The 15,027-nt window shown below is 30.9% G+C and overlaps 1 protein-coding gene across 16 annotated transcripts in view; it reads right to left on the bottom strand.

Moving 5' to 3' along the window:
* The window catches only part of LOC140052593 (uncharacterized), a 115,962-nt gene that overhangs the window by 75,326 nt on the left and 25,609 nt on the right, over positions 1-15,027 (bottom strand). For 14 of the 16 annotated variants that reach the window (XM_072098213.1, XM_072098216.1, XM_072098215.1 and 11 more), the window contains 5 exons: positions 14,467-14,618; positions 13,735-13,829; positions 6,082-6,459; positions 4,595-4,750; positions 2,742-2,891 (listed from right to left, as the gene is read on the bottom strand). In XM_072098213.1, coding sequence (XP_071954314.1) covers positions 2,742-2,891; positions 4,595-4,750; positions 6,082-6,459; positions 13,735-13,829; positions 14,467-14,618 — 931 coding nt within the window. The remainder of the gene's footprint in view (positions 1-2,741; positions 2,892-4,594; positions 4,751-6,081; positions 6,460-13,734; positions 13,830-14,466; positions 14,619-15,027) is intronic. The other 2 variants (XM_072098222.1, XM_072098227.1) reach the window with 2 other exon arrangements.

Below are 15,027 nucleotides of genomic sequence, written 5' to 3'. Positions count from 1 at the left end.
ATGGGCTGGCCTTTTAAAATTTGTTGTCCCCCTTATTTTTGTTTTTGTTGAATATACTATTTTAATGTAACATAATAGTTGTTAACATTGACCAAAAATTGGATCGAAACAAATTATTTACCTAAAAAACTGCAATTTGAAGTAAATGGGTTTTTGGTTGAAATTAGCTGTTTATTTTGTCCTTTTAAAAGTTAAAACAGTATTTTTTTTTCAACGGAAGTACTTGATTAACTTCATTAAAACTGCGAAATGGCCTATTTAAACTTTTTAAATCATCATTTTTCATGTTTTTGAAATGATGAAATTTATGTTATTAAGTGGAGAACAGGGTTGGTTGGCTAGGTAGGGATACAACCTTACTGATGGCGCTGTAACTACACGACATGCTACAAATCTAGGTCAGACTAATTTGGATATATAATACTAAACCAATATAAAATTTTTAACCCATAATTGGATGACAATCATATTTCAACTTGAATGTTACTATTTTTACTGTTTTTGTAAACAGATAGCTGGGTGCCAATAACCAGTTCTTAAACTTGTATTCTCTTTATGTATTTTATGTTAAATAGTTTTGACAGCTGTCTGGACCAAAGACTATCATCAACTATATCACATTGCCTTTGGCTGTTTCAATGAGGCTAACTATATAGTTCACTTTCACAATGTGGCATTTAATGTTGTAGTAGTCTACGGTACAACACATTTTTTACTTTATCTGTTAAAGTCACATTAAATTCAATACAATAGAAATATTTGTCCAATCTTACTATAACAATTGATTAATGTAGTATTTATTTGGAACATTTTTGTATATATACAACATTTATGAATTATATAAACTATATAGTCTATCTTATCATTGTCAATGTTGTCTCAATGTGCTTCATATAGTATATTTGTATTCTATGCATCACATTTGAACACCTCCTCATGATGGCATGACGACCTGTATAATGCTATAATAGATATCATGCATCTTTCTCAAAACTTATTGGGAAGTTAATAATTAAAGGAAATAATAAAATATTCTTGGCCTACTATCTTTTGACTTAACTACTTTAGGGTACTTGTAAGCAACAGTTTACTTCACATTATCACACTAGGAAGTGTTCACAAACTTCTCATAGGAATGTTATTTAAACCTTTTGGTAGATAGAAGACATATCTAAAAAACAGCTGAGAATTTGACAAGATGCCTCATAGCTGTTAACCAATCAGGCCTTTGATAGTAATTATACGTAATTAAATAATTATTAAAATATAAAGCAGTTGTCATTGTAATGTATGAATTAAGAAATTATTGAATTTAATATGTGGACGAGTAGGAAATTTAATAAACTTTTGTTTATGGATCTTTATTATTTTCTTTTAAAGAAGTTGATCTGGGGGTTGTAGACCCTGCTGTCATGCTTACGTCAATGAAGCAAACTGCCAATGTCTTTGGATCTGAATGAAACAGAATAACTGACCAATCGAAATCAAGTTAAAGAAGCATAATACATGGGGAAGCATAATGCATGGGAGGCACCATGCATAATGTTCTGTACATCTACAAAGTTCTAAATTAATCGTCAGACTTTGTATTTCATTTGTAAAGATAAACTTGTTTATCTACTTTTACAGTACAATAATAATAACTAAATAAATAAATTTATTTGGAAGCTATACTTTGAAACAGTAGCACACTTCTTGAGTGAAGGTGCTTCCAGAGTAATTAAAAAAAAGAAAAAAAAAGTAGTTCTAAAAGTAATGCCTATTTACAAGAAAACTAAATTATGTACAAGATATAAAAGTAACAAAAGTAATACAGGAATAAGAAAAGTTATTTATATTGTCTATATCCATTATTGTGTTATTATAACATAACAGGAAATGGCAAAGACAAGACAGTCTATATTAGAAATAAAATAAACAAATACAGAATGAAATCATTTCCAAAACCAACTTGTATTTCATAATTACATTTTCATGTGGCATATTTTGATATTTGGTAAAATCGGAGCTTAAACGCAGTAATGTGTTTCCGAAATTAACTAATTCATTGTTAACCGTAAACATTAAGTAACAAGCATTTGACCTACTTTCAGATATTCCATTTATACCAAAACAGACTATGTTGTATAGTAGGTTATATAAGACAATAAGTTATACATCAATCACTATCGGCAGCTGCATTGTGACATTGTCTTATTTACCATAGTGTTATTATGTTTATGTTATATGGTTTCATTAAGAATTTGTAATAAAAAAATAATGTTCAATTAATGATGATAATTTTAAAATTCCAAGTTATTCAATTTTGGTAAATATCATATATCATCTCTAAATGTCAAGCTATATTAATCAAAATTGACGCAGAGAAATTACATTCTTCTTTTGATAGATCATGATTCTATTGCTATCAATACATTTTTTTACTAAATTATTAATAAAACAATTCACATTCCAACATTAATTTTGCTAATATTTAGGTAACTTTATTTGAATCGTTCCTCCCAAAAACAATGGATGCAAATAAAAACATTACATAATGCTCATTCCAATATATAATTCACTAACTATTCACTACATTATTTGCTGCATGCTATTAGGAGAAAACAAGAAAATCTGGAAGAAAAGAGCATTATTAATTAGCAATCTACAATCTCTACTCTAAAGTATTATCACTGCATTATAATAGAACATTCCAATCTTTCTATTGACAGTATTTATGAGCATTCCAATATGGACTTTACCATTCACAATTTGAGGTACATTGCTCTTATTCACTCTGGGCCTTTGTGGGACACGGGGTCCTTCTTCGCAGTCACTTTCAGGGTGGGGTGGCACTGGAGGGGCCGAGTAGGCGACTGTGGCCATATCATCTTGGGAATGTGTCGGCCTAACTGTGAAACAAATTTATCAATTAATGTCAGTAAACAATAATACTTTCAGTATAATAGAAATAAACACAATATGAAATGATAAACTTAAATTATGTCTAAAACAGTGTGATCTTTAACACATTAGAACTTAAATTTACCAATCAATATAAAATTCCAAAGATATTGTTATCAAACAGTATTATTTAAAATTTATTAAAAACCAAATAAAAATGGAAAAAAGTAATTATATAATATATATTCAGTTCAAGTACATTGAAAAATCCCAGTTGACTATAAAATAATCAATCTCTTGGAAGTAAAAAAAAATCTATGGAAAAACCATCATGGTGTTATATTTTCTTACACCTATTATTTTTAAAGATTTAACAGATGATAATGAATGTGTTCCCCCCACCCCCCCCCCCCCCCAAAAAAACCCACTTTAATTTTTAAAGTACATGCAATCAAAATGATTTATAGTTTATAAGTTTTATTAAATTATCTAAAATGTTAAGAATGGTCAAGGGTATACAGGCATTATCATGTTTTCTTGATGTACAGTAGGAACATTCTATATTAAGTATTTCAAAAAAATTTAAGGAAAAAGATTATTCTCTGAAACTGTGCTGGTTTACCAATAAAGATTTGTTTGAGTAAATTTGGATATAATGAAGTAATCTCAATACTGTACTTTTAAGCTTAAACATAGCGGAATCATTTCATCTTCAATGGCAAATTTCATATGGAGGTAAAAGATATGAACATTCAACAAAACTCCCTCCCTATACATTTATAATAAATCATGTGTTAGAAGTCTTTGTAGCATGAAAATACCTGTAATACCTTAGACAATAGACAGGAAAGAATTGGTAATGGCAAAACGATTTTAAGCATTAGTATGGTCTATCAATCAACCAATTAAGTTATTTGATGTAATTTTGCATATTTCTTAGTTTTATCACAATCATATTTTCCAATCGCAATGAATAAAGAAGAATATATGCAAATGCCACTTTAAATGTCACTAAATAAATGTCATATCAATGATTATATGGCTGAATTGTGATCAATAAGAACATGACATGGATCATCAATTTAGACAAAGTATCTGAAGATGAAGAGTGCAAATTTATAAATGTGAGGGCGTGTGGGGCAGTGTGTTGAACTATTAATTGTGAAATCATGAGTTTGATTCTCTGTTTCCAAACGTGTTTGATCAAAAAAATGACTCGGGTAATAATGTGCTTAGAGGCTTTTTGCATTAAGCACTACATAAGATCAACATACTGTATTAACATTATTATAACATTTATATATTTTGAAAAATACTATAAAGGCCTGGTTCTTTAAGCATCCAGAAAATGTTGCCAAATAAACAAAAACGTTTTTAAAGGATCAAGGTGTAAACCAAAGACATTTTCATTCCTTTTAAATTAGTCTAAATCCAGATAGCCATTAAAAACCTGTTAGAATGGATTAACTGCAAAATATGCAAAATTTTCTTTTATATGCAAATTCATCTAATAGATCCATCTTTTTCTAGAACTATGCAAATTAAAAATTTACAGCGCATAATTAAACAAAAACCTACTAAAATGGTCATAATATGAATTTGTCAAAAACAATTCAAGATAAAATTGCAGATTGCATAATATTCTAGATGAATATATGAATATCAGATGTTTTATGCAAATTCTAAAAAAAATTATATTAAAATCTAATACCAGAAGGGACGTTACAGGAAGGTTGGACATAAATTGCTGTTCTGCCTTTCCTTCTCCTAGGTCGCCCTCTAGAAGGTAAAGGCGGTCTTCCACGTACGTGGATCAGCGCTGTGTCCGACATGGAACCAGGGTCCAAGTCATCAGCAAAACGACGAACTAATGATGAATGACAAACATATGGTTAATAAGCAAATGAATGAGAAAGGTTAAAATGATATGATTAATTAAAGCAACATGAAGAGAACGAAAATTTAAATGAACCAAAAGTTAAATGAAAGACAATCTGAACAAAGTTTACAACAAAAAACTGTGATTTCTAATTAAATGTGTAAAATAAAAACAAATTTTTAAAAAGGTACACAGACAAGAACTCAACTGAAATAACATAAAAAATTAAATGAAACATATCAATTAAAATTCATATTTAGATAAACATATTAATTATGATAATTATATAAAGTAATAAAAATGCAAAGACTGTAATTTAAAAATAATCAGTGACAACAACAATTTGTGAACCAATCATTAGATCTGTCATTGGTATCAATACATCAGGCTACAATTTGTGAACCAATCATTAGATCTGTCATTGGTATCAATACATCAGGCTACAATTTGTATAACATAAAATAAATACAATTGATTAATTGAATGTCTAAATTAATTTAATTTAGGTAAACTAAGTAAATTATTGTGCTATTAATAATCATTTGATAAAGAATGATGAATGCTTAAACTGACCAGAATTGACTTTCAAAAGATTGAGCACACATTAAATTTAACATTTGAAAGTGACAACAAATAACACACCAATGAACATTAATAACTAACCTGGATTTTTCCTCTCATACATCTTGTAATGGACAATTAACTAAAACGGAGCTTTAAATTATCCAGAAATGTTTCCAAATGTCAAAAATATAATTCCAAAAAGATAAATATCCAAATGAATGAATTGTAGCGATATGCTAACAGAGAGATCCTAGCAGGGACAGTCATCTGCAAGATTTGTGTAATATGTTGTCGGCGGCAAAGAAACTCTTTCTAAGGTCATAACATATTGCTGACAAGTACGCAGCTTCAATTTAAGATTCATAGCTTTACATATGGCACAATTTACTGTTACATGCTGTCAGTCTAAAACTACTGTAATAAACTATTGTTAGTGCTTTATAAATAGAAAAATATTATTCAAACCAATTGCCATCTTTCTTAATAAAGACAATATTGATGGGAAAGTAACAATTATTAGGGGTTCTTCAACTGCAGGAATCTGTTAGATCAAGTAAAGCAAAAGTATACGGAATAAAAAAAACACTCACTTAAACTTAAAAAAAAAATACAAACAAGTTTGTGAATGTTAGAACCTATTCTAGACCACAATCTGGTTTTATTGTAAGAAAGTTGCTGAGCATGCACAATTTGCTGATTTGCCTCATCGCACATGCCGTTAGCGTTAGAAAGCTACGGCAAACCGTGAGACAAACCTTTCAAATTGGGTGGCGAGGATATCACTCCAATGGTGTATTGCTGGGGACGGTTACCACGTGTTGGTGGTACCGGTGGTCCTGGTTGCTTTGGTTTTGGTCTGATCACATGAGGTTGGCTCTGATAAATTGTTACCGGTGGGGTTACCTCTTCTTCCTCAGTTTCAGAAGTGTAAACATGATACCCGTATGGCCGGTGTTCTTCAACATCATTTGTAAAACGAGCTGGGGAGGGGGAACGGCTGCGGGTGATTTTGGTGACTTTTCTGGTCGTGGTACAAGTGACTGAGACATTGGCAGGATTAAACCCTTCAAGCGTAACTCCGTCCACATTGATGACATCATCATCAATTGTAACTTTGCTTGGATCTCCAGGTTCTGACATGAAAATAAAATATGATTTATTTCCAGCCCTGAAGATAATTTTGATGAATATGATTCACAGTAACAAATTTATTGGCAACCATGTTTGAAAAATGTCAATGTGATAAGAATTCCTTTTACAGAAAAAGAAGAAAGAATCAAACATTGCAAAATAAAAATTGTATTGAATATATAAATACAAAACTGGCATAATGGCCTATGGTATAACAAGATGTTATTACACCATAAATTGTCTTAAAATAGACAACTTATTCAACAGATAAGGAGACCAGTGGGGAAAATGAGGATGTACTGATAGGGAGGGTTTTATTCAATAGACCACATAACAGTGTATTTAACTTGCATGCAAAAAGGATTTTATTGTTTGTATATATTTAGATTGTTTTTTAGATTGATTATTTATGTACAGAAGTTTCAAAATGTTTACAAAAATTCTTGGCACTGTAATGTCTCCTGTGTGTTAGACAAAAAGAACATGTAAACATTTTGGAATTTTGAAATAAAAACACATTCTATAAATGTTTTAAGGTTTCCATCCTTTAATTCAAGAATGGAAAGTAAGTAAGAATTAGGAATTTTGTATTGGAGTTTTAACAACAACAGAAACTATGCCAAGATCAATTGCATTATTATTATTATTGATAAAAAAAAGGTAAATCCTTTTTGATTTCACCTAAACAAATCCCTATAGGCGATGGTACAGTACAGTAAGCATAGACTCTAAAGAGTTAGAGGAGGTATGAAATCCGAATGGGTCACTTGAGGGTTAAGAACCTAAGTTCTGCCTCAAAACATATATCTCCTGTAGAGGGTTATTAAAAGGGTTAAAATACTCAAGAGAATAACAAGTATGCTACAAAAAGCATCATGTTCATTTATATTTTTAACACTTTATTTCACAGATTTAGTTGAACTTAAAATGCGGGTAGGCCACAGTGGAGAAAAGTATTTATTATAATAAAAGCTGTTAATTTAGATAACTGACTTTATTATCACAATTGTCATAACAAAAACAATTATATTGATGTAAACTATAGAGGGTGATAGACACAAAACAAATGTCAATCAACTCAAAAAGTTTTCCTGTAATATATGATATGATTGAAGAAATATTTCTTGTTTATTTTAGTAAATAGGCAGCAATACTGATGCTCTGTTTATAGGTGTTGACAAGAATCTGAATTGAACCAGGGGCCGTATTCACCATTCACTCTTCCGCTAAGGGAAAAATATCCTATCTTAAAGTGAATACAATTTAAGGGAAATACATAAATATTTATTGATTTAAGTGAAATACTTAATATTTAAGGGAAATATCTCACTTAAGTGTGATCGGTGAATAAGGCCACAGGCCTCTGATATTGACAAGAATATGAACCATACTTAAAGTTGTTGCATCACTATGTATAACACTATAACATTACATATACAGTACAGTCTCGCTTGCTATACATTATTCAACAACATTAACGTCATATTTCGGGTAACACAGCTGTTGGTGAAAACGATGCAGCTAATTGATTTTTGGCCTTTGACCCATATCATTCAATCTGTATTAATCTAATTAATTTTATGAGTGCATTCAGCCAAATCAATTCCAATAAACCTGTTGTGTTAATTTCACAGCTTAATAAAGTGTTCAATGGGATTTGTAATGATACTGATAAATTAAAACAAAATTATTAAACTAAAATGTATTAATTTGGACTAAAATAATTAGCTAGCTAAGCCTACCATACTAGTAATAAAACCGTTTGTTAGTCTAACCTGCTTTTTTTAAAGGTTTTTTTCTTAAATTGCATTTAAATGTTTATTAACTATTTGGCCTTTTCAGTTTTATCAAATGATATACTAGAGTCTTGAAGCATAACAACTTTATTATTAAACATATTAACATTTGTTTAGGGACATATGGATTAAATTGAGCATTGCATAACAACAAAATACAAACTATTTTAGTGTATTGAAAGATGGATGATCGTTTCACATAGTAAAGTACTATTATTATCCATATACTGTATCCATCGGATGTACTGCCATAACTGGACTGACAATGTAATATTAGAAACTGTATTGTCCCCGGGCCTAAAAAAAATAGTTTTTTGTTGAATATACCATTTTAATGTATAATAATTACTGTATTCAAAAAGTATTTACCTAAAAAACTGTGATTTAAAGGGGAAAATAGTCAATGGGTTTTTGGTTCAATTTATATTTTTTGTCTTTTTAAGTGAAAACAGTATTTACTATTTTTTAACAGAAGTGATAAACAGGGAAATGACCTATTTTTTTTTTTATTCTTTATTTTCATGTTTTTTGGGAGACAATACATCTTTTAAGTGAACACTGAATTGGTGACCCTTTGAGCATTGGCATCAAACCTTGTTTTCAGAATTGGAGAAAAGCTATGCCCTGGTTATGAGAAGCTACTCCCTGGTTGCGAGAAGCTACCACATGGGTACGGTAATAGTGACTTCTACTGATACTTCATCTGATATTCATTGCTTATCTGATCCGTACAAGATTGTGATACATTTGACTATGAGAAACACCAACAATGAGTCAAATAAAATTGATTAGTTTCTGAATTTGTAGGATTATTGTTCATATTTTAGAATGATGAAGTAGAACGATTGTCAAGGATGAGTCAGTAGGTTTATGTAGTCATTCTACCCATCTGTTTCATCAATTCATTCATAGCCAATTTATTCAGTGCAATGATTCCAATTGCCAAACATTATTCAATTATGGTATTCACGCCCAATCTTACAGACCCATTTGATACACGCTTATCAAGAGAAGCGATGATACAGTTATATTCAGCGTCACCCAATAACACTACAAATTTACAATTTAATTAAGGCCTTTTCAGTGCTTTACACCCTATTACAAAGTATATTTAAAGTGCTATTTGGGTGAGAGGAGTCATTTTAATGTTTTAAAATTAATTTCATGAATTATTTTTATAGCTCAGAACAACCTACCATTCTGTACAACAAGTCTTAAAGAAGCAATTATTTAAACAAATTTCACATACAGTCAATATGTAGAATAAAAGCCCCAAAAAAAATTATTTTTTCAGGTACAGTGGAAAAATAATTATATATATTAGATAATACAATACCTCTTAAAATACCATTCGTACCATTATCGTTCACCCTTCTCTACCGGATTTACTTTAGTTAATGCCTGTTTACAAAGCCCCTCCCACTTTTTCTGATGCTACACATACACAAAGCTATATACCGTAAATGCCGACTCTGTCGTAGGAAGTTATTTTCTAGTAGCATATTAGTTAGATGTTTTCTTTAGTTGTTAACATAATATTGTTATTAAAATTAGGATCATGAGACTGCTGACTCTTCAAGTTATAGTAATCTTGTATTATTCTCTAAATTGTTTTTTACTTTGTTGGTTAAATATATGAAAATTATTTGTTTTATTGTTTAATTTAGTGTATTCAAACCACACCCAACAGGAATTACATTGCTTAATTAATTGTTATACGTAGTAAAATAAACAATTCATTTAGCAATTTTGTTATTACTTTTCTTTAAAAAGACAGAAAAACTGAACACATTGATTCTCAGTAACTGTCTCTGTTTTCTCTGAGACTAGAGAGGTTGAATAATTTAAGCTTTTATTGTCATTAAAGCTAGAAAAAATTGTGTTTTACCAAATCAGTGCAGCTGCATAAATCAATTTGAATACATAGAATGAATAATTAATATCAACAACACATAGAATGCAGACATGTATTTGAAAAGAGGTCAAAAAGACATTTCTGTTAAACTTGGAGGGCTAAAGCCAATTATCCCCACCTAAATCCGTGCCTGGGGAGAAAAGAATGGAGGCAGGTTTAGAATTGGATTGGGTAGTGATTCAATGTCAATTCAATGTTAAGTGATGATTTACAAACTCTCCTCCACTATTCAATTTCAATGTATATGGTCATTTTAAGCAAATAATATTGGGAACCAAGTGGCAAGAGAAATGGCAAGGGCAAGAAATGTCAAAGCCCAGGGAAAAGAAATATCACATCAGGGCACGAACTGCCAAGAAGCCAAACTATCAAGAGGGAAGAATTTTCAAGAGGACCAAGATAATGGTATCATTCAGTGGGGACTGACTAACCACTCCAAAATTAAAATTGCTAGACCATTACAATTTACAGTACACTGCAAAATTTGTATATATGCATAATTTTGTACAGTAGGCTGTCATATGATGAATTAACTGACAAAATCTTATCAATGAACAATAGATTTATTAACCTATTTCCAAATACCCTCCTGTATGTACCTAATAACAGATAAAAATAAATAAATACCTGTAATATAATGATACAAACCAGGTTAATGTATGTTAGTCACAAATCAGTACAAGGCATATTAGTATATTTCTTACATATTTAATTCATTTTTCAATAACTCAGTATTTAATAACTGTTTTAATGCACTGTGAGATATGAATGAAAATCAATATGCTGTGTTTAATAATTATAACATTAATATTTAATATTTTGAAATTGTATTTAATGGATTCTAAAGGGCTATATGATTCATTTCTTTTAGGCTACATGATTCATATGAAATATAATTTATGGCATCATGCATGTTAACCTCATTTATTTGGAAAAATTAGTGGATGAATAACCAAGATTGCACCTCTTTTTTTAGTTTAGCAAGGAAAGTTTGTAGGCCACTGATTGGATTAGAATTTAGGGGGACCTCTACCCTAAACATTGTCTGATTAGTTTAAATCTAAGATTTATTAATTGCTAAGGATATTTTTAAATCAGTTTACACCTATCTTCAATTGAAATTAAAAGCTATCATGTATATAACTATTTAATACAGAATTTCAAAAATTATTCCGTTTCAATGAATTACATGTTTTAATGATTTGATTCAATCCATTATGATTCATTGTGATTCACAATATATGCACCTATCAATATTCACGTTCTAATTTGAATAGTAATATGTTTATTCTGCTGAACCTTTGTTAAGCCTTCTAATTATTTATTTACTTAATTAATATGGGGAAACTGAAATTCATAAAGTTAAAATTTGTCTAAAACTGTACCATTAAAAGTAATTACTGTTGTTGTGTTCATAAGAGATGAAGTATTAAGATACCAGTCATTAAAATGATGCTTGGTGTAATTGTAAAAAGCTTTCAGACTTGTTGTCTCAGTTTTATTTATTTTTATTTTATTTTATGTCTTTAGGCACTGTGGCCAAGGATTACCAATAGTGAATTAATCACTGTCCTATCAGATAGGTGGTAATCCCCCTGATACAGAGGCTATTGTGTGAACCAGTTCACCGGGGTAACCCCCTACTCTTTTTCGAATAATGAACTGGGTTCTTTAAAGTACACACAGGTTATAACTGTGTACACTGGACCTACGGTTTATAGTCCTTATCCGAGAAGACTTGTTCCACCACCAGAACTAGGAGCGAGTCGGCCTCGAACCCTTGCCGATGTTGTTGTTGGCTCTTTAGGTACGATAAACGGCGCCCCTGCCTTAACCGCTCGGCCATATGACTCGCTAGTTAATTTAGTCAACAAGCATTCCAACAAGCAAAATGGCATATACCTAATCAAATAAATGTCTAGTTTTATGGGTGTAACTATCTACATAAACTATTTAGTGCATATGCTTATTTGCATCATTTTATTTTCTTTTTAAATAAATTTTCCTTCATCTTCAATACAGTAGTTATATAAATGTTTGAAGTTGGCGGATGATGCAAGACAAAACGTCTCCATTATAGTCTAGCATTTTTTTAAAAATCTGCTACACTAGAGTAGTACATAGATTTTTAAACACACATGTGCAGTTAATAACAACAGAAATATAAAATTCTCACTTTATGAGTTTCCTGAGTTCAAATTTGGTTATATAACAACATCAGAAACTAGACTGGTGAATATAAAGTTCAGTATCTTTTGAGTTTCTCACAACAGGAATTTTACCCACTTGAAACTTATGAATGTTTTTCAAATAATCAAGTGTTCTAATAAGATATCCAAAAAATAACAGCTGGATACACTTTTATTATGAACTACAACATATGAACAATTAAACATTTTTGCTCACATCTGTCCTTTAATATATAACACTTCGTTTGACATTTTTTTCTTTCTAAGGGTCTGTTTCTGCTGAAAACATCAAAATAATTGATTTTTTCCAGTCACCGCAAACCACAAAAATAATCGCGTTGCAATTGAAAATTGCTACGACTTTAATCGGTTATTCAGGTAATCGATTTTTAAAATCACGTCATCATTCCCCCACAGCGCAGTTCAAGTTATGAAAGGCCGATGAGATTTGGTTTGTTTACATCCTATCGCTGACTGAAACTCTCACATGTAGGATTAAAAATTACTCTTACGTAAAGCTATATTATCTGTAAAATAAACATCTAGGCCTACTACCTTACTACATACAACAGAATAATGATGTTATATTAAGAAGACACGTCGGCGAGAAAAGTTTGTTTTGCCGTTCGTTGGTTCTATTTTCGGCCTGCTAGGCCTATAAATAGGCTATATATTTCTACCGAAACAAGTCAACAGACAACAGGCCTAAAAAAGGACATGTAAAACATCGTTAGCCTGGACTGGTGGGATGTAACGGTGTACTTGTTGGTGGGATGTAACGGTGTACTTGTAACACCTCTGGAGTCTCTCGGTATAATTCTCCCCCACAAAATAATAAAAATCAAATGTTTAACATTTGATTGTTATTCGGTCTACATCGCGATCGTTGTTTTGCTGATCGTCGTCAATATTGCGCAAATAAACAGCATGCTTTGTGATGTGAATGATCTGAGTTTGCCATACTCTAGAGGTCAAAATGGGGGTCAATAAGCGCTATTTGTGTTGCAGCTCAAAACTGCTCCGCAATAAGCGGTTAAAACAAGAAATAATCGATTAAAACACGCAATGGATTGAGTGTTTTTAATCGGTTATTTTTAATCGGTTATTTTATTTTGCGCTGTTTCTGCTGCCCAAAAATAATCGATTAAAAAAGATAAACGGTTAATAATCGATTATTTCTGCTCAGCAGAAACAGGCCCTAAATCTTCTCTTATGTTAAGATTCATTTTTCTCTTGATTTATTGTTGAGATTAGTTATCACTAGTCTATACGATACTTCATAGTTTAAGAGGAAATACAACCATACTGATCATCAATTAACTTGAAAGATAATAGGATACAATATGATAACATAATAACAAATTAGCATAACTTTACCTGATGTTACTTGATCATTTGGAAGTATTCTGTATGAACTACTTGTTGTACTGGTTATTGACATGCTGTCGTCTGAGGTATCTGATGCGTATTCCCTACAAATTGGAGAACAAATAAAAAAAACAATAAATAATAAAAAATGTTACTTGCCAAGAAAAAAAGTATCTTTTTTCTTATATAGACCCTGCCAAAAAGTGAATTCGCCAATGACCCATTAAATAATATATTGTACTAGCTAGCAGATAGGCCTACTGTAGATACCAGAGTTAAATTCCTTTCTATGGCTCTCTGTTTCCATTTACACAGCATGTTGGTTGTTTCTTTCTGCAGTATCCTAAAGGATCATCCATTCTATTCTATTTATTTTATACCAAGAAGCCCCTTAAACCCAAATCACACAGCATCTTATGAGGCCTGACAAATGTCATGAATCGTCAGTGCTGTCTGAGTTGAATTCCGTCAAGACGAGTCATCTTGTGATAGTTTTTTTAGGTCGTCGGGAAACTTTAAACATTTTTTATTTTCTGACTGGTCAGGTCTCATCATACAATGCTCTCTGAGTTGGCCTTTAGTCATGACAATGTACTTGAGGATAGAAAATGTATGAATATATACTATCTAATACAAATTACACACATCCATACAAATGACCAGAATTTTACTGGGAATTGTTTTGGGGTGGGTAACTTTGCTTCCTCAATAAACAAGAATACTATATCAAACTATTCATACCTTAATAATTGTAATTGTAAAGATCCTCTAACAGCTTTTATAATCCCCTGTGCTTGTAATATATCCAAGTGGTTTGTATTAATTCCGTCAATTTGTAACAAAGTATCTCCAATGCAGATCTGTCCTTTCGCTGCCTTTCCACCAGGATTTACCTGGAAAAATAATCAAACAATTTTTGTTTTAATCAAAATAATGTATAACAATATCATGCAAAATGCTACTTATAGCTACCAATATTCTATAATAATTATTCTAGTTCTAATTTGTTTGTATCAAGTAATATCTTTCACACCATTGATGCATGCACTAAAATAACATTAAAACATATTTTTGGGTCTGGAAAACTAATATAATATTGATTATACATGATATAATGTTCTCTGCAGTAAAGGATGTTCTAATTAATATTCAACACCATATTGTGTTGCATTATTACTGAGTACAGTAATAATAAATCCAGCTGGTTAAGAGCTGTTTTAACAGCTATTTAAAAATAGCGCCACCTATATTACTGTACCTTGAACTACAGTATCATGGATGAGCCATTACAGACTACTTAAT

Source organism: Antedon mediterranea, chromosome 6 (genome assembly GCF_964355755.1).
Source record: "Antedon mediterranea chromosome 6, ecAntMedi1.1, whole genome shotgun sequence".
NCBI lineage: Eukaryota > Metazoa > Echinodermata > Crinoidea > Comatulida > Antedonidae > Antedon > Antedon mediterranea.
Note: the sequence above shows the minus strand (reverse complement) of the source record. Positions and strands in the feature narration are given on the sequence as shown.